The sequence below is a fragment of the Synchiropus splendidus genome, chromosome 2 (assembly GCF_027744825.2).
Source record: "Synchiropus splendidus isolate RoL2022-P1 chromosome 2, RoL_Sspl_1.0, whole genome shotgun sequence".
Taxonomy (NCBI): Eukaryota; Metazoa; Chordata; class Actinopteri; order Syngnathiformes; family Callionymidae; genus Synchiropus; species Synchiropus splendidus.
Window position 1 is genome coordinate 22,352,185 of NC_071335.1, and position 22,891 is coordinate 22,375,075.

The 22,891-nt window shown below is 43.0% G+C and overlaps 1 protein-coding gene across 5 annotated transcripts in view; it reads left to right on the forward strand.

Moving 5' to 3' along the window:
* The window catches only part of npnta (nephronectin a), a 60,723-nt gene extending 38,956 nt beyond the window's left edge, over nucleotides 1–21,767 (forward strand). For all 5 annotated transcript variants that reach the window (XM_053855609.1, XM_053855611.1, XM_053855610.1 and 2 more), the window contains 9 exons: nucleotides 714–833; nucleotides 3,388–3,507; nucleotides 5,556–5,690; nucleotides 6,415–6,537; nucleotides 9,801–10,169; nucleotides 14,450–14,539; nucleotides 15,639–15,737; nucleotides 18,191–18,453; nucleotides 20,603–21,767. In XM_053855609.1, the coding sequence (XP_053711584.1) occupies nucleotides 714–833; nucleotides 3,388–3,507; nucleotides 5,556–5,690; nucleotides 6,415–6,537; nucleotides 9,801–10,169; nucleotides 14,450–14,539; nucleotides 15,639–15,737; nucleotides 18,191–18,453; nucleotides 20,603–20,713 (1,430 nt within the window). In that variant the 3' untranslated portion in view covers nucleotides 20,714–21,767. The remainder of the gene's footprint in view (nucleotides 1–713; nucleotides 834–3,387; nucleotides 3,508–5,555; nucleotides 5,691–6,414; nucleotides 6,538–9,800; nucleotides 10,170–14,449; nucleotides 14,540–15,638; nucleotides 15,738–18,190; nucleotides 18,454–20,602) is intronic.
* Nucleotides 21,768–22,891: the final 1,124 nt, after the last annotated feature.

Below are 22,891 nucleotides of genomic sequence, written 5' to 3' on the forward strand. Positions count from 1 at the left end.
AGGTCCAGCAGATAGATTTGGTTATTGTGTCTCAGTCCTGCAGATGTCACTCTTGGTGGTGAATATCTTCCACTAAACCCTGATCAGAAGCATTTCGATGGATAGAACTCTTTCATGAAGCTGTCTCCCCAAATAGCTGCATTCCCAACCTTGCATCCCATGTTGTGTTACGATGAGATTTGTTGTTAAATATGCTGCCCCACCTCACAAGTAGCAGCCAGATAAAGACATGCAGCTTGAAATGGTCCCTCTTTTGCAAGTCAGAATTGTGAAATTAAACTCTGTGTGCAAACTCTCACGAGATCCTGTCCGTCTGGAGTCAGAGGCTGACTTCCTAATTTTACACACACCGGGGCAGTCATTCCTTCACCTTGTCTAACTCTTGAAGTGAATCTGCTGCAAGTGTCTCCTGACACCGCTGTGAGTCAGAGGATAATAGTACCTTTCCTCACATGCAGGTAATGGGTGAGTTGACAGTTGACACAGGCTTCCTGTTAAACCGTCGGAGGGGCATGAATTGCAGGCTTGCCGGGACATTTCCCGGCTTTAAAGGCGGCCCTCCCTCCGCCAGCCACTCCACCACAAAGCCGCTCTTCAATGGAAAGGCGGGGTCGGACATGACTGACCTCTCCACCTTGGACCTCTGGCCTGCTCACCTCTGGGCCCCCGCTTCTGTCATCCGGTCCACTTACGTCTTCTTCTTGTGTCCGCAGACTTGAATGAGTGCGGGCTGAAGCCGCGGCCCTGTAAACACAGGTGCATGAACACCTACGGCAGCTACAAGTGCTACTGCCTCAACGGCTACATGCAGCTGCCTGATGGGACGTGTGGAAGTGAGTTTCTCACACACAGACACGCACACATAAAACCATCTGCTCTCTTTTACGAGGGTCAGAGCAGACCTGCCTCCAGAAAATGACGTCAGAAGTCATCTACATTCAGCTGAAATATTTTGTTTATCTTTTATTTCATGCTTCTACCATCAATAAGAGCAGAGGTGGGCAATTAAACTTCCTGAAGGGCCACATTAGAAACTGTAACTCTTGTGAGCGGCCATCATCTAAAGAGTGACTACAAAAAATATCCAAAATATATTCTTAAATAACAATAAAGACAAAATGAACCTAAAATGATTTATGTGAGTAAGGATATTAAGAAGTGTAAATATGCCATGAAACCTATAGAAATATTTACTTTTATATGCATTTAATTTGAATATAAATCAACATAACTATGGACCAGACTTTCCAGATAAAAAGGCAATTTATTTCAAAATATATTTTCAGTAGTCCTTCAATGTATTTTGAGGAACAAGAAAAACAGACAAAAATGACCAATGAATAGAAGAAAATTATAGTCTTCAAACAAGAACATGCTGTATTTACTGCTGAAGTGGTGATAGTGACTAAAAGAGAAAAAAAAAACAACTTGTAGTTCACTTATAGTTTTAGTCTGACATCACACTTGACAACATATCATAGTTTTTTCAGTTCTGCTTTCATATAGTTTTAGTCTGACCTAAAAAAGGGCCAGGAAAATAAAGGCATCGGGCCACATATGGCCCCCGGGCCGCACCTTTCGCAATATCTGTTACTTTTTCCAAGCAAATATCACCCTGCGCTGGTGCAGGTCTTAAAAGCCTTGGCCTGAGGGGTTTCTCAGAATGGAAGTGGGTGTCTGTGCATGTCTCCTTGTAAAATCTCCCCCTTGCTCCCGCACCTCTCCCCATGACTGTCTCCACTTCCCCACATATCACTTACTCCTCCCTTTATCAGGAGAAAACCATTTCCCCTCTCTCTTAATGTCTAATTTGCACTCTGCAGCTGCGACTCGCCGACTCTCCTGCTGTTGACGTGTGTGCTGCCCGAGCGTTAAGCACCTTTGCTGATTTGCTTTTTCTCCGCTGCTGCAGCTTTGATCAATAGAGCGCCGTTGCATTTAATCAAACTTAGCCTGCCTTTGTCAGCAGACTCCACCTCGCCGTGCCGCCGGCGTCTCAAGGAGCCACGTTTGACTTTTAATTTCCTCTTTAGGCTCTGAAGTTACGGCGTTAGAATGTGTTTGTCTTGGTTCTGGCGGCCGACGCTGTTGTTGGCTGCAAGGTTGCAAAGGCAGCTGGAGAGGATCAGTGTGTTGTAGCTGTGGAATGACCATGAGTTTTCTGTCAGCTTATGTAGAATCACAATGATAACAACGCAGTGATGTTAATGTTATGTCGAGCCAGTCAGAACATCTACTGCATCAACAAGGCTGGGACTTTAAGTTTAATACATTTCGACTCATTTATTACGCACAACTATGATTAATAGAGCAAAATAACTCAGTCATCACTGAGGGTTTTTCAATCCTTGACGTTTACTGCAAGCTTATGTGTACTGATTCAACAGTTGATCATTCAGATGTGTAATATTTAAACTGATTTTGAACCTCTATTTAATTTAAAAAAATTTTTTTAATGAAGTTCGACCCCACTATAAAAAAAAAAAAATCATTTGAAAACAGTTGAACTGAAGAACAAGACGGCTCAAGTCATCGCTGTAAAAAGCTACATTTCCTTTGGTGAAAAAGACACAAAATCTCTCCCCCAAGTTTAATTTATTTCAAAAGTCAATTGTTTTGTTTTGTTTTGTTTTCAATTATACAGCAAGCTTAGCAAGAAATTCTTTAAAATATTAGTCTCCATTTGTTTTTGAGTTGCAACAATACATCATACAAATGCTAATGCTAATTGCTAATGCCTACTAGCTTAATTCATCATGTATTAACGCTGACTCCAATGTTCATGTAATATTTCTAGTTATAAGAACATACTAATGCAGCTCCGTTCGGGTAAAGGAAATTAAAAAATAAATCTCACTATGAAACTGAAAGATCCAAAAAATATGTTTGTGTGGAGCCTGAGGGTGAAAAAAGAAAAAAAACATGAGGAAAAAAAAATACAAATAAAATAATACTGATAAATAAAAAAATAAATAAAATACATTTAGTTAATAAAGACAGAAAGCAAGGCTAAAAAATGAAATTAATTATCTGTATGTTAATTATTGACAGAACATAAATGAAAAACACAAATGTGTGTGCATAAACTATTTTGTGAGGGAAGTATCACCAAGTATCACTGAAATATTTCAGCTGGATTAAGCGTGTTATGGTTGAGGAAGGTAATAAGAAAGTGAGAGCGGATTATAGGAGCCGAGCAAGTGCACAGCAGGAATTTAAAAACGACACTTTTGTTATCGTGGCTCTAACAACAGAGGTCCAGTTGCAGGGGCTCAGCATGAAGCGGGAACGTTTATGTGTTGGGGAGTGAGCAACTCTCCCAACACTCACCTCCCTGGTGGCTCCAGCATGTGTTAATGTGTGTGCTGCTTCCTCTGTGACCATCAGACGCCCGCACTTGTGGCATGGCCAACTGCCAGTACGGCTGCGAGGTGCTGAAAGGAGAGGTCCGATGTCAATGTCCGTCGCCAGGACTACAGCTGGCCCCTGATGGAAGAACCTGTGTGGGTATGTCACGGTCTTTATTTATCTCCACAGGCTGGGAAACTCAGAGCTGCGTGTTGCCACTCTGTTGCACAAGCAACTGGAAATGGAATGTTATAGTCCTGTAACATTTGCACTCGGGTCCGGTTCAGCCAAGCCTTTTTTTCAATCAGTGGAAAATAAAATAATAAAAATCCTATGAATTGTAACTGCAAAAATACTTCTTCTACTTCTGCCACATCTTTGGCACCTTGCGTCTGGCATCTGTGATTGGTGAGGGCTAGTAGGTTACTGTCAGATTGTGATGGGTAGGTATCATGAAACAGTACTGCAGGGTTGATGAAACAGTGTCCTCATTTCAAGGGTAGATTTAGCAAGGTTTTTTCACAATTACGCGAGAACACAAAGGACGTACAGGAACGCTGAACCAAGGGCTCCGACACCAGAACACGGAACGGGTACGAAGGGAGGGGAAAAACTTGAAACAGAAAAGAGGCGAACTAACGGGGACAACGCAAACGCACTCGGATATTAACTCACGAGGTGCAAATAACAGAAAGCGCTCAGCGGTGGTTCTACACGTACACAAACACACACACACACTCACTCACTCACTCACTCACACACACACAAGGAAATAACCATGACGAGAGGAAAGCAAAAGGTGAGCTATACAGAACTCACAGACAATCAAACAGTGAGAAGCGAGAAAAAGAAAACTGTGCGAGGACAACAAACTAAGGAGGAGGCAGATGGAAGATCAAGCACACCCGGAATTTAGAAATATACAACAGGAGCACGAGTAAACAGAGGGTCGAGAGAGAGTTTACCATGAGGATGCGAAGGAACCATCTGGCAGCGCAGACTGGAAACCAGGTGTAGAAATGAGTGGAGTCTGATCAGTGAAATGGAATCCAGCTGCGCTGCTGTGAAGCTCAAGGAAGAGAGGGAAGAGGAAACGACACACAAGAAAAAAATAAAACAAAACAAAAGCACAAGAGAAATGACACATGACATCATGAAACCTCACCTACCAATCTCTAGGGTCAGGTTAGGTTTGGTCTAGGCGAAGCCCTATTGAGAAGCATAGACACAAGTGTAAGCATTTATCCAGATTCAGGAGAAATCGCGTTATTCAGAACCAGAAAGAATTTCCTGTTGCGAGAGACAAGCGGTTCACTTCAGTTCTTATAAATCACATAGCACTTCCCTTGGCTTCAAACGTGAACAGAGGATCCATCTTCTTTATTGGTGTTTTCTGCTTTGTTCAAATTGCGTTTTTCACGAGTCGGTTCTTCTGTCAGTTTTAATCACAGGCTGCTCCGCACTCGTGTGCATCTGTTGTGCCACTTAAGTGACTGACTAATGCGGGGTGGAATTTTTAAAAGAAGGGACGGGCATCAGTCAAAAAATGATGACAGAGAGGAAGCTACGTTTCCCTCCCACTGGTCCGAACATCCTTTCATCTCACTTGTCTTGTTAAATGTCTGCATACATATACAAGCAATGCCTTTTAATTAATAGCATGCAAGCACAAATTGTGATTCATCATTTTGCAGTTTTTGTTGATTTAATACACATGAAATAATACCGTTTTAAATAAAATACAGCTTACTGTATTTACCATGTCAAAATGCAATAGATTTTTTCCAGTCAATAGCCTGTTCAACTCAGCATAAACTGTTTTGTATTCACGCTAGAGCGGGTTCACGTCTCCCTCTATACTCTTCTGAAACATATGTGACTTCAGGGCTCTTTACAGGGCAAGTAATAAATAATTTTCACCCGCCGTGACTGAATATTAAACGCAGCGCGTCTTGCAGAGGTGACCAGCCAGGCCACTTTTAAATAATAAAACAAGCCAAGCTCCATTGTTTTCTGCTCACGGCGTGGAATGCATTATGTATAACACTGATAAATTCATAATAACAAGGTGAAGGAGTCGAGTGTGAATAAAATATGCCTAGTTTTGTATTTAACTTTTTATTGTTGAATGTATTTCCAACTGAGATCAAACTTTAATGTCATGAATATATTGTCGCCGCAATAACCGACCGCTCTTCCGCCTGTAGATGTGGATGAGTGTGCGACGGGAATCGCTGTGTGTCCCAGGTTCAGGAAATGCATCAATACTTTTGGAAGCTACATCTGCAAGTGTCACGAAGGCTTCGACCTGCAGTACATCAACGGGAAGTACCAGTGCTCAGGTGAGGTCAAGCCCAGCCCACACACGGGCCAGAGGGGCGATCCGTAATGATTTATTCATTCGGAATACACAACAGTTTTCACAAAGTTCGGAATCGGAAACTGTGGGGGGCGGGGCAGTGTTACTATCCGAAACGTGGCTCTATTGAGACACAAAGAAGACATTGGCCTTAAGAAATAGGATGAGTTTGATCTGATTTTAAGCATTACAAGCACATTTGTCGCTTAGTTGGTTTATGTTTTTTTGTAATATTTTTTGCCTGTTTCAATGATATTTCATATTTAGTTTTTATTTTCTCCTTACATTTTTATGATATATTTTATATTTTTTATAAATATTCCAGATATGTTGTAATTCATGTTACATTTATTTTAAACCTCATTAAATCTTTGTGATACAGAAAATGTGACCCCATGTAACTCCTCCTCTCCAAAAACAACTCAAAATTTGCCTCTATTTTTAACGTCTTTTTTTTTTCTATATTTGTTTTTTTCTTTAACATAATGAGCCATTATTTTCATTTTATTCCGGTCATAAAGTTGTGACAGGTTTATTCAGGTCACCACTCTGCTAAACTCAAAGCAAAAACACATCAGATCACCAAATCAACATCCTTTATCTGCGCTCGAGTGACAGAGTGTGAGCAATTACCTGTATCTATTCATCTGTTATCTGCTGCTGCTTCAAACTTCTCCCAGCAGCTGAATGTTTCCACTCTCTTTCAGACGTGGATGAGTGTGCTTTAGATCAGAGTCGGTGCAGCAAGTTCGCCTCCTGCTACAACACGCCGGGCTCATTCAAGTGCAAATGCAGGGAGGGATACCGGGGGACGGGCCACGAGTGCAAAGGTGAGCTCAAGACACAAACCTCCATCGCCAGGCTTCGCTTTCCTACAAAGAACCGAGCGTCACATTCATATTGGCGGAAAAAGCAGCAGAGACAAGCCGAAACTTGAGTTTAATTAAACGCCGCACATTAACAGAGCTGCACATTATATGTTTGACAGCCTGTGATTTTAACTCATGAAAATAAAGCAAAGCTTTGAGGAAATTATTGAGCCAAGAAAAATATTTATGTGCAAAGTGCATGTGAGTGAATTCTGCCTCGATATTGAATTGAAATAGACAGACAGACAGACAGACAGACAGGCAGACAGATAGATAGATAGATAGATAGATAGATAGATAGATAGATAGATAGATAGATAGATAGATGGATAGATGGATAGATAGATAGATAGATAGATAGATAGATAGATAGATAGATAGATAGATAGATAGATGGATAGATGGATAGATGGATAGATAGATAGATAGATGGATAGATAGAAGGTGATGTAGTTTGGCCTCCTGTCCAACTCAGTTTGTGTCTGGAAGGTGTTGAAGTCACACAGATGTTTCTGAGTCTCCGGCCATATTCCTCATGATCCAGGCAGCTGTTAATCATTTTAGAGAAGTGAACGTGTCCAAGTTCAGCAAGTGTAGAAGGATGGGCTTCCCATTAAATTCTAATGTGGAGTGTTTACATAGCCTTCTTTCAAACATACAACATTGGAATTATATACGTAACAAACCTCACTTCGGAGTCGTGATTTAATCACATCATTACCCTCTAAACCACAAAACCAAGAGGAAAATAATTAAAGCAGGCAGTTTCTGGAATCATTTATTTGGTTTGTGTCAAAATAATTTCTTGTTTTGCTGCCTCCCTGAAGACGAAGGAGTCTGGGGTTCAAAGATGTGGTTGTCTCTTCTTCATCTGGAGTTGGATTGTTGTCTTGTGCGTCCTCTGTAGTCACACCTCTCCTCCTTTGTCACATCCATCCACCTCACTGGTTCTCCTCCGCTCCTTCTTTTGCCTGGCACTTCACTTCTAACATCCTTCGTCCAGCATGTTCCCAGTTTCTCCTGTCCCCAAGTCTAACTTTGTCTCCAAATCTTTCTACATGATCTGTCCCTTTGATATACTTTCTAATGTTGTCCTTCCTCTTCAAGCCCAAAGAGTGGCTGAGCATCTTCAGCTCTGCTGCTTCTAACTCATTCAGTCGTGAGAACCATGACCTCTGAGACTTGGAGGTCCTCATCTGTGTATTTTAGCGCCACATGTGGACACTGTTATGACGGTAGCTAGACACTGTTTCTCAGATGAGCTCTCTGCTGAGAGTGTGCAGTTCAAGCATCATCATCTTGGTCGACAGCACTATTTAATTTAGCGGACACGACGGGTGTGAGAGGCAGCTGGATGCACTCTGGCTGGGATCGCTCCAGAAATTATTCAGCCTCCAGCCAAGCCCTGAAGGGTACGACCCGTCGGCCAGGGAGTCCAATGGCAATATCCAATACAGTATGTGTATCAGGTGTCAAAGTCGTCTGCAACCCGAGAAGGCAATGACCAAGTTCAAACAACTCGGCGTTGTCAGGGTTCATTCCTCACACATGTTAGCTCGATGAAAAAAGCACTCCACCCACACGATAAGTCATATGTGGCCAGCAGTTGCTGCATGTATGGGAGAGGAGCCATTGCTTTGTGACTCTGGCACAACCAGTGCAAAGATGGGTCACTGATGGGCCAGTGAGAGACTGGTGGTGGAATTCAACAGTGTTCAGAGGGGGAGAATAGAGAAGTGTTAAAGGCAGACTGATGTGTCAGTACATGGGAATTTTTTAGAGGACTCAGTCGGAGGTCGACAGACTGCATGAGGATGCTGTGCCGGACTGTTCCTGGGAGCTGGAAAGAAAACAAATGTCAATGTCCGCTTTGCTTCACATGTTGACGTTTGAAAGACAGTCGCGGTCCTCCGTGGACAAGTAGTCAAGACGACCTCAGTCGAGACCAAGACAAGATTGATACCGGACAGACTTGGGACAAGGGCAAGCAGAGGTGGTCTTGGCAAGACTTCAGTTGTTATGATGTTTCTTTACTGGGTTTTCCGTTAAGAACACGCCGAAAACTACCATGATCGTATCCACCCGAATGATGTGTTGTTTATCTTCCACATATTTTGATGTTTCCATTTCATTTTAATAGGTTTGATCATGTGAAATTTCATCTGAAGGCGTGACGGCTCTCACTGAAGCCACGATCGCCCTGCGGTGAGCGGTCGCCCACATTGCCCATAGCTAATACCGGCCCTGGTGACAAGAAGGAGACCAACTTCAAAACTAGTCTCAAGTCTACAAGTCTAATTCTGAGTAAGGGGGTGCTTGAGCTGCTGGATAACTGGGAGTACAGTGGTGGTTAGAGCATCTTTTTAGGATGCTCTTGGACCGGGTTAGCCCAACTGGGTGGAGGCCCGCGGGCAGACGGGAGACATGTGGGAAAATATAGCTCTTGGTTGGCCTTGGAGCACCTCTGTATCCTCCCGAGAAGAGCTGGAGGAGGTTTCTAGGGACTGGAAAAGTCTCTTAGCTTATGCTGCTGTACCAGATAGATGGTAGAAGATGGATGGATGGACTGGATTCAGGTCAAGCTTGTGAGGCTTACTCTGAAGATATGAGTTTTACTCAACAGAAGTTTGGAATCTTCCCAGCTTAATGTCTAAGGAGAGCAAGAGGCTAACAGAAGACTTGTTAGCTTGGTTGTGTACTCACAGCTGAGCGTTGATGATCTTGGAGTTCTCAGCACAGCAGCTCACGGGGCTGGAACATATGGACGTTGACGATTAAACGGATGCAGCTTTTGCGAGAGGAAGACAGAGTTAACAAATCTCACTTGTACTTCAGTGCTCTAGCAGATCAAAGGAAAATGTAAACTCACCAATTAGGTGTATGTTGTAACCCGATATTGGAGTGTCTGGAGTAGTCCACCCTCCTGAGAGCTGTCCCTTAATGCACAGCAAGTATAACTAACTGGCATTGTGGGAATATTCCAAACTCTATGCGAAGTGATCATGAGACTATAAGAGTTTAATTGGCTCCTGACTGTTTTTTTTTATGTGAGAGTGTCGTTTGTTGGTGTGAAGATTCAAACATTTACTTAATAGATACCTGGAGATATCCATCTGCGGCACTGCAAAACTCATCATTGCAGTTTTTTTTCGCCAGTTCTATGGCTCATTAACTGGCAAGTGCTGATATGTCTATGCTCCATCTGCATTCTCTTATTGTTACAGCCATTCCGAAGGTGGTTATCGATCCTCCGAGACCGGGCCAGCTGCCTGCAAATCATCACAATCACATCCCCGGCACGGAGCAGACCAGAAGCCCCGCCACCGTTCGGCCGCCGGTGACTCAGAGGAGAATCTTCCCCATTGTTACTAAACCAACAACCACGAAAGCACCTTCGCCTCCAAACAGGAGGACGCCAGCACCCAAACTGAAGCCGCAAGTCCCAACCAGGAAGCCACAGTTGCCCACACGCAAACCCTACGTCCCTCCGAGACTAGTGACGCCGACCTGGCGAGCGCAGACACCTCCGCCTGTCACGTCGGTGGACAATGTCATCCAGAGAGAGGTCACCAAACAAAGAGGGGACGTGCACAGTGAGTACTTTTGGAATCCGTTTTATAATCCCAGAAGTGACAAATGACTGGTGAGAAGACGGGGAGTCACACAACTAACTAACAAAAACATGTAAATAATGGGGGAACAGATTTAAGTCCCGTTTATGCTCAACACTACGTACAGATCCTGCTACGAACTGAGCCTTCTGCCTTGATTTCCTCTGTATTTCTGCGCATTTCCACAAAGCTTGGCAGAGATTCTTCATCCACCAGTTGCAATATATTTAGTGACCTCACCAATCGCCACCACCTACAATGCTGCCTCTGTTTCCCTCTTGTGTAAGAGCTACATTATCAATACACAGTCGCCTTGTTTGTTTTGGAGTTTGTCATGAAGTTTTGACTGTGGGCTGCTCCCCCTGGTGGATGTACTAGTGGAGAGCAATACCAAAGTAAAGAATACATGAAAGCATGTGTTCGGAGACGGTAACATCGTATGAAGCAGAAGGGTACAATTTTGTACGTAAAGTGAGCATGAATTTGAAAAAGTGAACAAAAACAAAACAACTTATACATGTAAGGTAATAAAGATTTGTGTTTATGGATTCACATATATTTTTGGAGAGGGGGAGGAAGTTTTATGTGTCAGTTTAATTGATGAATATGACAAACCAGGAACAGTCACAATTGCCTTTCAAAAAGGCCCAAACCTCAAGTCGATACATGTCGTAACATAGCAAAATAATGTTTCACACATTTCCCTTCAAGCCTCTAAAGCCTGGAGTGAAACACGGCACAATGATCAGGCTTGCTAAACACAGTAATCGATTTAACACTCAAATTGAGACTCATTCTGATGTGCATCAAAAATAAAGATGATAAAGAAAAAAAATACGGTTGCACCCCAGTACAAAACAAAAAATTGTTGGCCTCTGAACGAGACAATGCCGAGGTCTGAGCAAGAAACTGCTGTTTGAGCGGTGACAGCATGTTAACTTCAAATATTCAGAGAGGCGTTACAGTGTACAATAGGAAGCAGAGACAAGGTCCCGTCCTGGACGGTGAGTTGGTTCCCAGGTTGTCCTCTGGTGATGCAGCAGTGACCCCATCAAGCTGAGATTTTCCTGCTGAGATGCGAGAAGACAGTGGGCGAGGGGCTGAGCTCGCGCTGCTGCTGCTCACCTAAGCAGATGGCATCACATAATTAGAAAGAGGAAGGAGGAGAGGAGATTATATTAACACCTGTCTGTGCCACTTGAGGGAGGCATCAATCTAATAGTTCCCATCGACGCAGAGAAGCGCAGAGCCTTCCAAAGACTGAGAGTGAGAGTGGAAGGACTGAGCCCATTTATCAAACAATTATGAAGAAATCTGAATCACTGAAGACTCAGTTGTCTGGAGTGACTTTGTTCACATTGGATCAGAGATTATTATGCTGTTTGGAAATACGTCTTGTCCTCTTACTGTCAAGGAGGTGATTGATGGAGCTGTTTAATCCATAAATGAGTCAGAGTTGGGAGACAGAAGATGAATGCGGTGCGCAGCATAAACAGTCTAAAACAGATGACAGAGGACTGTGTCAGAGCAGAGCTGGCTCTGTGAAACCACTGTTTTCATCACACCATCTTTATTATCAATATCAGGGAGGTTGAGTCAGAGTTGGCAGAGAAAATGGCAGATAAACTATTAGACGTGTGGCTGCCCTAAACAGACACATGGACAAGTCAAATTTCATCAGGTTTTTCTTGGCCCTTCTTTTCCTGCATAATGTTAGATTCATTGGTTGAGTGAAGTTGTCCTCTGTGAGTCTTTGAGATGGACTCCTTGGGGTGTCTCTTCCTGTTACTCAAAGTGGCTGGATATGAGGGGCACCAAACAGGAACAACCTGGCTTACTATTTAAATGGCTATGAATATGAAGACACCTGAAAATACATCAATAAATCGATCTCAAATGAAGATGACAAGTATCCATACACTTAAAAATAAGGAAAACAATATTACAGCCGCATTTTAATGATAAGAAAATAATAGGGAGTGAAGCAAGTCATTCTAAAAAATTAAAATTGTGAATGTGTTAGTAAGTATATGAACATAAAAAAGATGTGGATAGGATTTGAGCTTTTTTTCTTTTCTTCTTTTTCACTGTTTTCACTGGACAAAAGGGGAAAATAGACACAATAGTCCAAAAAGTATAAAGTCAAGTCAAGACACAATATTGTGAAAATGGTTGTGTTCAAAAGTTTTGTGCTTTAACCGAGTTTTGAGACAATGACAAAAATAAAACTTGAGTGTGAACCTGGCAGCCAAGTTTATTACTGCAGGCTCGATGCTGGTTGCCAAATAATTTAATGCCCAACGAGTTTAGCAAACCTGACATCAATGCATGGTTTATGTTGCCAATCGTGTAGAGTATTGTGTAGGTTGACAGCAAGTGTATTCCGGGACAATACCAGTCAGTGTGGGGAGATAATCTTTCACCCAGATGCTCAGGATACCACATGGCCCTCCATCGATGTCCCGGCCACCTGCCAAAGAACCGGGTGACACACTTCTTCGCTGAGAAAGTGGAAATGCTCTCTTTATTCTATTTATCCAACTTCTCCCTGACCACAGGTATATCTGGTGATACTCTGATGAGGCTTCATGAAACAGTGTTTGTGAGAGTGCTCGGTTATCCGGATCATCGCGAAGCAATGGTTTGAGTCAGGTCGACTGCACTAGTGATCGTCAAAGAAGACGTTTTGCCTCCTTTGTATGATAATGAAAGATGCTGTCTCAGTCCTCCACCACAAAAATGGCCTCTTTTACTCCTCTTTCAAACCATCGGTCTTCCTTTGCCAAAATGCGGATGTCACTGTCTTGTGTTTCTTGACCTCTAGATGTAAATGGACTGCTGAGTCATGTCCAGAGGAGTTGGCTCTCCTGTGTTGGGCCATTTGTTTGTGGAGAGGTTGTTTAGTTTCGCCAATGTAAAGGTCTGGACACTCTTGGCTGCACTGCATAAACCACATCACTCCTTTTGTGGTGAGGCATTTTGTCCTTGGAATGGACAAGTTTCTGTCTGAAGGTGTTACATGGTTTGAACTGAACCCAGACTTCATGTTCAAAGATTCTTCGGTGTTTCTCAGAGACCATGGCCACGTAGGGCGTTGTGTTCTTTGTCCTTCGTGTTCCCTTTTGATGTTTTGGTAAAGTCCAAATGTCCTGACACAATGGAATCAGGACACTGTTTCATGAAACCTCATATGCCAGGTTATGAAATGGACCCCCAAAAAAGACGGCACCATCAACAACATCCCTACTGACCCCTCTCACCTGAGCCACGACCGTCCGCTCATCCTGGGTTGTCAGATTCTTTTCTGCTCCCTTCTGGTGATTGATGTATAAAAGGCGAGTCCACCGAGCGCCCGCCGAAACCATGTAATCCAGCTCAGCCACCGAACCCCTACAGAAGCTGTCGGAAAATGATTTGCCCTCAGAAATACAGGAGGGTCAGCTGACAGGCTTTGACTTGAGTCAGACGTGTGATATCAAGGCCTGGTGTCTGCTATTTGCAAGGCACAAATCAGAGGGCTGCGTGTCGGCAGAAAGAATGGCCCCTCAGTCGAGCAATTACAATCTGAAAATACCACGGTGACAAAAATGTCAGACTCTGAAATGGTCCCCGTCTCAAAGCACTTCACAAGTTGTGGGGACGTAAATGGAAGAAGGAACCCGCAGTAGCTTGTCGCTGTATTTGGTCCCTTCTCTTCTTTTGAAACCAATTTCATCATGAATTTCGAGACACAGCACTGGCGCTTCTGAATGTAAAGCTCTGTCGATGGCGGAACAAAACCCACCATGAAGTGAAACTCTCCCAGTGGGCGAAGTGAGTCCCTCACTGTCCAATTAAAACCTCCTCTGGTGGCCCTCATTTCCAGGAGGGTCATTTACCAAGCACCAAACATTTCCACTTCAGATCACAGCTGCAAGTAACACGCACCCAGAGCCCTGGATGCCAGGGATTACTGGAGCGCCGGGTGGGCGTGCGACCTCTCAGAGGCAACGTGCCGACGTGCCCTCTCCATTCCCAGAAGGGCCGCGGCGACACTTGTGTGGGGCCGACGGGTCAAGTTGGGGTTAAAGCGCATAAGTGGCATACGAGCCGGAGCCTTCCGCGCTGATGCAAGTTTTATTGATAGTTTGATAGATGGATTACATTTCGCTCGATTCAGCTGATCTGTTTACAACGCCAGGGTTAAGATAGAGGTGTTGAGTGAAACTTGTGGACATTTCAAATGTCATTTTTTCAATCTTTAAACGTTCTCGTCTCAACAGTTCCTCGGAATAATGACCAGAACACGGTGTTTGGCTTCGATTTTGACATCGAGCTCGGGAACACAGCGGATGAAGCCAAAGATGATCCAGGTAAACTTGAACTGAAATCAATTTAATGTCTGTCCACTCCATTATTGCCATTATTACCGTCCCAAGTATCTTCTTTTTTTGTACTTGCCAGAATAAGTCCTTTAATTTGGAGCCACTCACGTGACTAAAAAGTTTCATGCGATAAAGAGCACTGCTAATGAGGACAAAGTCAGTGAAGGGCCATCTGTGTCCACTCAGGAATAACCAAACCTGCACCCTTCAGAGCAGCCGCTGAAAGGTTTCAACATCTGCCTTGTTATCGGGGGATATACAGGGGCATTTTTTCTTCTTCTTCAACCTTAAGTTGCTAGCGAGTGTTTAACTGGCCATATGTTGTATGGATGAAATGGCTACAATGGAGGCTCCTTTTGAATAGAAAATGGCGAGGAAGTCACAAAATGCAACCTGTGTTTTGAATTTCAATACGATTATATTTAAAGTAGGGTTGGGGGATAAGAATTATTCAGAGATTTATAACATTTCTATTTTATTTATTTATATTTTTTTCTGGCCATTTAGTCTCCTTCTTCATGGATAATTTGGTTATGACATCATTGTATGATGTGGTGGTCTAAAAAATCTTCCCTGTAATAACGAAAAAAAATTATGAAAAAATCTCGCCTTGAAAAAAATCTTTATGTTGCTTGGTGAATATTTCTGAGCAAATAATTATTGATTGTTTGACGCAAAAATATTAATGGACTCATCTTTAACTCCAACGTGTTTTTATTGTTGCTTATATGAAAAGATTGTTCTCGTTGACAATGATCTCTCAAGAAAGTGTATGCATAATTATTTGTGTCCATTTTTTATTTTTTTATTTTATTTTATTTTTTCAATTTTTAGAACTGAAATAAATCTGTATTAGGCCCAATTTCCACTCAACCCATAATACACCTGCGTGGGCCACAATACATTTTTCGATGAGTGGGCACATGATTTCAGATATATGCATCAATAACAATCCGGTGAATCACAGTCCAGTGTTGTTGTCCTCTCCACACTCAGTCATAACCTGAGTCTCCTCTATCAGAACCTGAATTTCCTGTGTATATTTCGTTTTCCACGCTCCATTTTCATCTTGCCTTGTTCTCCGCAGACGGCGGCTTTCTGAGCTGCTCCTTTGATAACGGCCTTTGTGGTTGGATCAGGGACAAAGATGGCGACCTTCACTGGGAGACAACACCAGATCCCTCAGGTAATTGAAGGACAATCATAGAAATGGCTGGAGCTGTGTTGCAAGGGTTGCGAGACGCTCAGTTTTAATACATTAGCCACATATGGTGGCAGTAGTGAGTCAATGAATGGACTTCACAGCTGCAAATCTGTGATAGTTACTAACTATGGAGGAGTCCAAGAACTGCTCTTAAAAGCACTTGTTGAAGCAGTTTTTAAAATGTATTAGAACATTTTATGGCAATACTTTTATTTGCGATTCATTTATATATTCTTTGGAGTTTATATAAAATATATTATTTTTATTTTATGACATTTAGACATGGTTTAATTATATTTATTTTATTCAGAATTTTATTCTGTTTTTTCCAATTTTCTCTACAGTTTGCATCAAGTGTATTTTTTTTTTTCTTTTTTCTTCGTAAATTTGATGAATGTTGGTTCTGCTGCCGGTCAGACTTTTCCATGGCAAATATCTTTGCGATGGTCAAATGGTTTCATGACATTTCACAAGGTTTTGGCTTGTTTACGTGTAAGTGAAGTTAGAAAATCAAAATCAAGAGTAATAAATCTGTTACTTGAATGGGCCCCGGGTCCATTTGTTCTGGGAAAGGTGGGGGCCGAGATCAAAAAGGTGAAGAACCCCTGCTTTAGAGGAAGTGTCTGACGATACAAGTGGCTGAAATGATGGGTGGTGGGTGTCTCTTAGAGATAAGGTGACTCAGGAGAGACTTGAACTGGAGCTGCTCAGTTGAGGTGGTTCGGGCATCTCATGAGGGCGCCCCCTGGAGGCCTCCTTTTGGAGGTTTTTTAGGCACGGCCTGCTTGGAGGGGTTGAACCAGAACCGGGTGGAGGGATGAGATCTCTTCACTGGCCTGGGAGCGTCTCTGGATGCTCCAGTTGGAGCTTGAGATGACGTTGCCCGGGAGAAGGAAGAAGCTGCTGCCCCCGCGACCCGGCAACGGATAAGCAGATGAGGATAGACGGCTTTTCATTCTTTTTAGTCGGTGGTTTCTGTCCCACCCTTCACCAACACATGACCATCCAGTGTTTTTAAAATTTCTCTCAGACAGTGCAGACCTGGACCCTCCAAAGTGAGCATTCAAGATCAAGCTGCAAAGAGCAGGTGTGACACCAAAAATCACCTCTGATGATAAGAGAGGAAGCTGTGTTGAAAAGCAGGGTCTCTCTTTTCCAGTCGATACCATGAACTGCAGCCTCACGCTGCGAGTGGTGACCATTAAAATCGAGAAATCGGTTTCTAAAAGACCCAAACAAGTTTCCTTCCACTTGCTCTCTTTCGAGGTGAGGCCTGATGTAAAGCGCCTGACGCGAGAATCTGGAACAAGACTAGAATTTAAATGTTGTTTAACCTTCGAGAGGATTCTTGTCAATGGCCTCTGCAAAATCGCCAGTCTGTTTTCAAGGGTGGCAACATTTGCTGCTAATTAATTGACCACTTAGAGCAAACGGCCGTTGATGTGAAGGGAGGGGTCAGGGGTGCGGATTTAAAGCAGCTCCTAACTTATGCAACACGCCTCCAGTGGTGGATTTATACCACGCGTTTCAGCTAATCTGCAAGATAAGCAAAATACATTTGCATGAATCATGTAAGGTGAGAGCACTTTTTCACTTGTTAACCTCTTAAGATTAGTGCTTTGAATTCATTTAGTAAAGACAAAGAAATGGATGAAAATGTTTGCATTTAAATATTGCGTTATAGCATATAAAGTCAATGCAAAAAAAATGAATAAAAAGTGAGACGGAAAAACAAACGAAAAATTGTTGTTTAGTAAACATTTCAGAGGAAATATTTTTGGATTGGTTGGAGCAACAATATGAATGTTTTTATTGTTGGTTATATGAAAAGATTTTACATTTAAATAGTATTTTTGAAGAAAAAACTACCGCACTACCATGCAGAAATGACCCAGCCCAACCTTCTCCTCGATGACGATCTCACAACTTCCTCCTCGGAAATGAAACCCCTTGCTGGCTCTGAATCTCCAAATCTGTTTTCCCCTTCCATCTCCACAGTCCATCCCCTCAGGAGCAGAGTCGGGTCGTCATTCATGACCAGCTCCCTACAGCCCACGTCGGCAATATCAAACAGCCACGCTGACCATTACTCACCCCTAACATTGCACCGTGATGCTGTGTTGTAGATCAAAACTATCAGAATATCTTCCAGACAACACGTCACTCCTGTCCTTCAACAGTTTCCAGAGCTCCCTGTCAGTCATCAGATTCTTTTCAAAACAGTGCTGCTCACCTTCCCAGCCTGCCATCACCTTGCTTCCCACCATCACTGTGAAGTCCCCTAACACAACACCTTAAAATCCTGTCGCTTATCAAAATCACTTTCAAGTCACCTTTTATCTCAGTTATCAGGACCTAACTCGATTTTATTTTTCAGTTGTCTTGACTGGACCCTTCCTCTTCTAACGCCAAAATGTGTCTGACTTTGCCCCCAGGTGGTCGCTACCTCACGATCCCCGAAGTGGACAAAAAGAAGCGGACGGGTCGCGGGGCTAGACTGGTCCTTCCGCTGTCGGCTCCCTGGAACGATGGGAATCTGTGCCTGTCGTTCCGACACAATTTGGACGGCCACCATGTCGGAATGCTGCAGGTGTTTGTGAACAAGGGGAAGCAGTTCAGTCCTGCCGTCTGGGGAAGAACGGGGGGCAGCGGCTGGAGACACACCCAGATAACGTTATGGGGCAAAGACCTAGAAAGTGTGAGTGCTTCAGGAACGAAATGTACTCCAATATTCTTCTGTGGGTTTTTCCACCTCATTCTTTTGGCCTCAGTAATTCATCTTCAGACTCCAGATTTCCTCAATGGTTTGTAAAGAGTGAGAGTCTGGAGAGTTTCTTAAGATTGACCTTAGAATATTGAGGCTCCAGGGGAACAGTGTTCATGTCCTACCTGACTAGAGAACGCCGCGTAAACAGAGGGCCAGAAAGAGGTCAGGGTGAGTCTCCGGTACTCCCATGCTTCTTTCTGAGGGAGAATATAATTTCATAAAATAACAAGTGCAACATCGAGCAGGTGAGCTCTGAGTGAACTTCAAGACGTAACCTTGAACCATTGACATCCTTTTCTACTGCACTGAAGAGCCTGTCCTCACGGAGTTAACCACCTCATTGTGACTTGAAGTTCATGAGAGGCACCAACACACACATTCACTCACACAGACACAGAAACATGTCTCTATCTTTATGAGGATATAACCCTTTCCCCAGCCTCTCACCCTTGACTTAGCCATCCAAAACAAACGGCTCGCCTTAACCAGGAATCTGAACCAAACTTAAACCCAATTATAATGACTGTTATTTTGACGTTTTCACCCTCAAACTCTCTGTGTGGACCGGCCAAAATGTCAAAAGAACAAAGCAAAATACCCTCATAAGATCAGCGTCTGGTCAAAGATCGGTCCACACAAGATACATGTACACACCTACAAGCATGTACACATGCACGGCATAACCCTTTCCCCAGCCTCTCAGCCTAAAGTTAATGGCTAAGCTCAAACTGAAAACTAAAACTAATGGTCCCTAAAAAGGTCGTAAGGCCTCAAGGAGGTGTGTGGTCAGGACTTGGTCCCCACATATGAGGATAAACCAGCATCACCAAGCAAACCAATGTCAGACCAGCACCTTTAAGCTCAGATCCTCGACTCTGACAACTTTGAGCTGTTTCAGTGAAGACGACATTGAGAGAATGCATTGATAACCGTGAAGAACATCTAAATCTGACCGGCACTTCCTGAACGCTACCGACGGCTGTCAGGATGAATTACCGTGACGTTTGTTTGTGGCCGCTCCGCCGCCGCCAAGAGATTGACATGATCTATTCCGACGTACTGAAGGCTCTGGGTGTTGAGCGACTCTCACGGCTGACACATCTTTTTAATGTCGTGTTGAAGTCTGGGGGCGCGTCAAACGTGACAAGCGGTTTTGCATCAAAGACATTTGTGCGAGTTTTGGAATCAGTGACCTCACTATTTAATCCACTAGGCGGAGAATGTGGCAGTATCTTTATGTTGATATGTGAATAAATCACTAAAATATAGCGGTCAATATAAAGAAGGGACCTTGACCGTGATAGTATCAGTATGCGGATATGCTAGTAATGGTGTGAGGATGCTTCATGAAACATGGTATTAGAGCAGACAGTGCCTCCTAGTGGGCTCTGAAAACTGGCTCAGGAAGCCTCACCAGCGCATCCCTTTTTCTGTTTTGTGGACGACAAATAAGATTATAGTGGACTATTAAAGTTGCCGATGGATTCAAGAGTCGACCAATCGTGACGTCACTGCTCTCTCAGCACAATCCACGGCAAAAAATGGCTCAGGATCAGGACCATCGTGACCCATAATGTTGAAAGTAAAGGGCCATTTCACTCAGGAAACATCAAAGGACACATACCCTTCAGAGCACAATTTGAACAATTAAAATTGAAATATAGGTTTTCAAAACAACATTGTACACTATAAAAGCATTTACGACATTTTATTTATAAATTACTATTTACAACATTTCAATGAGACATTTGGCGTGTTGGACAACCCATAAACATCATCAGCTGACTGGTCGAGTAAACGTTGAAGTAGCCAATCGAATATAACAGACACATTAAATGAAATTAAATTTTGAGGGAGACATCTTGGGGCCCGCGTAAAATGAGCGGATTTGGCCCCCAGTCCTTGAGTCCTTATTTATTCCAGCAAGAAGGAACAGTTTTTCTATGTTGTAGACAGTAACAGAAGCAAACCAAGTAAAAGTCTTTCGAACAAAATGAAAGAACATTCTTTGTTGCCGAATGTCTTTCGTCTGGAGAAAGTTGTGATCTTTTTATTTGTTTTTTTTTTTTTTTAACTCCAGGTCATACTAAAGGGTGAGCGTGGGCGAGGCAGAAGCGGCGAGATGGCGGTGGACGACCTGACCCTGAGGAAGGGCTCCTGTACAGACGAGCACAGTCTGAGAAAACTCTGACTCTGACTGCTGAGAAGGAAGCAAACAGCATCTCAAAGACACTCAGTTGTGACTCTTTTTGCCTCGCCTATTTTGCTCATCACACGAACATCCATCCACATTAAAAAAAAATAATAATGTAAACAGTCTGGACACACCACTGGAAACAACGCTCGAATATATTCCATGTTTGTTGGGTGTCAGTAAGTGTAGCGTGCAGCTTCTGACAACAGATTTATCCATGTGAAATTCTCTCAACCTACACTTATATCATCATATAGTTAAAGCCCTCAGAACTGAACATTTTCAAGCGTCTCTCCTTGAGACGTCTGGGCACTAACCAAAGTTATAAGACGAAGACTTCATCTCTCCAAAAATAGCCAAAAGGCTCTGGTGAAGGAGTTTGATTTACAGTCCCGCTCAGCATATTCATCATATCAGAGAGCAAATGTGCACGGTGAGTGGGCGCATGCCAGACCAGCGCAACAGAGAGACACTAGAGCAGGTTAGTAGTTGCAGGTTGGCGGTGCCAGCAGGGACGACTAGGAGCTGAGCACATAGTTGGATCAGGAAGCCCACATCTCAGCACCTCCCTCCAGTCAAGTCTATTTTGTCCTGTTTAAAGGCACATTTTAGTGTTGTAGTGTCACAACAAAAATATACCGACTGTTACACACTTGTTTTTTTTTTTTTTCCATCATCCTCACATGATGTGCTACGTAATATTTAGTGCTGTTGGAAGTACAAACACTTTTTTAAAGCTTTTTGCTAATTGTATTGTTGTAAATGTGGTTGTCTGTACATATTCCAAAAACAATTTAAATATCTTTTGTTGCGTGTTTCTGTGTGTTAAATCATTTACAGATTTTCTTTTCTAAGTATTTACCTTTCAATCCCGATGAACGGATTGAAATCCTGCAAGTGGATAAAATAAGGCTTCTGTATAGTGTGTTTTGTGTGTGTGTCTTTTGATATGAACACGGGCGCGGAGATTCGAGTGGTATTTTGTAATAATGACGGCTGAAACCCAAGCATCTGTTCAGACGAACCAGGGCAAGATGTCAATAAAAACATTTGACTGATCTGTGTTGGTGACGTTTTCTGTATCCTACATACAGGAAGTCAGACACAAACTGTATTTTTCTGTCCTATTTTCTTTTTTCAAAATGTACTTTTTATTCTCCTCAATTCCCATATTTTTCCATTTTTGTTTTCTATTTTTGTTTTTGGTCATTTGTTTTTCTCCCAACATACTGCGTTGCTCTTGATCATACTGTATGTCACTTCAGTTAGAGCAACAGTAGATACAGTAACGGGACTGCTGTGCATCAAATGACCAGCAGGTGTCAGTATGCCCCCAAAGAGAGTCACCTGACATGGGAAGCTGCCGACAATACAACACACAACTCAAATGCCCAACTTATAAATGTGACGGTGACACATAGGAGGGTTTGGGTTGTGTAGAAAATCGACCCTATTTTTAGGTGAGGGGAGGGACGTGTTTGCCAAACTCATCATTGCTGCTGCTTCATTTGTTTTTTTCTGTTCATCCCTTTGTCAGAATGATGTCTGGACTATTGTGTGACATCAAACAGAAGGAATTTGCCTAATTTAACATCAATTTAAAAGACGAATTTACTTTTCCGATTTCTCTGAATACGTCAGATGATGAGTTGACCTGCGACCTCTGACCCGGTCGATGACCTTATAAACAAATTTACATTTTCTAGTTTTATACTCAGTAAATCCTGTCTGTTAATAATGGTCTCAGATTTTTTTTTTTTATCTCTTGCCGGGGGCCACCGACGTCCAGCCTCCGATCCTGCTGCTCCACTCTGAACCCACATAATTGATCAAATGTAATTTGGCCGACTCCGATGAAAGATTGCTTCCTTTGTATATGGGCTGGAATGGACTGCCCAGCTGAGCCCCGGGACCTCCAACACCAGCATCAATCTCCGGCTCCTTATTCCTGCGTCTCTTGGCGGAATGAGTGATGGCTTACCTCAGAGAGGGAAATCGCGTTTGCCCTCACGGCTCCTGAAACACCTTTCCTAAAATCAAAATGAGTCTCGACTCCGCCGGTTTCAGTCTTTCTACAAGGTTGGATCCTGTGGGATGAAAAGTGTTTCCTCATCGCTCTCAGATTCAGGTCACTTTGAAGAATATTAGCCAATCATGAGCAGAGAACGAGGGTGA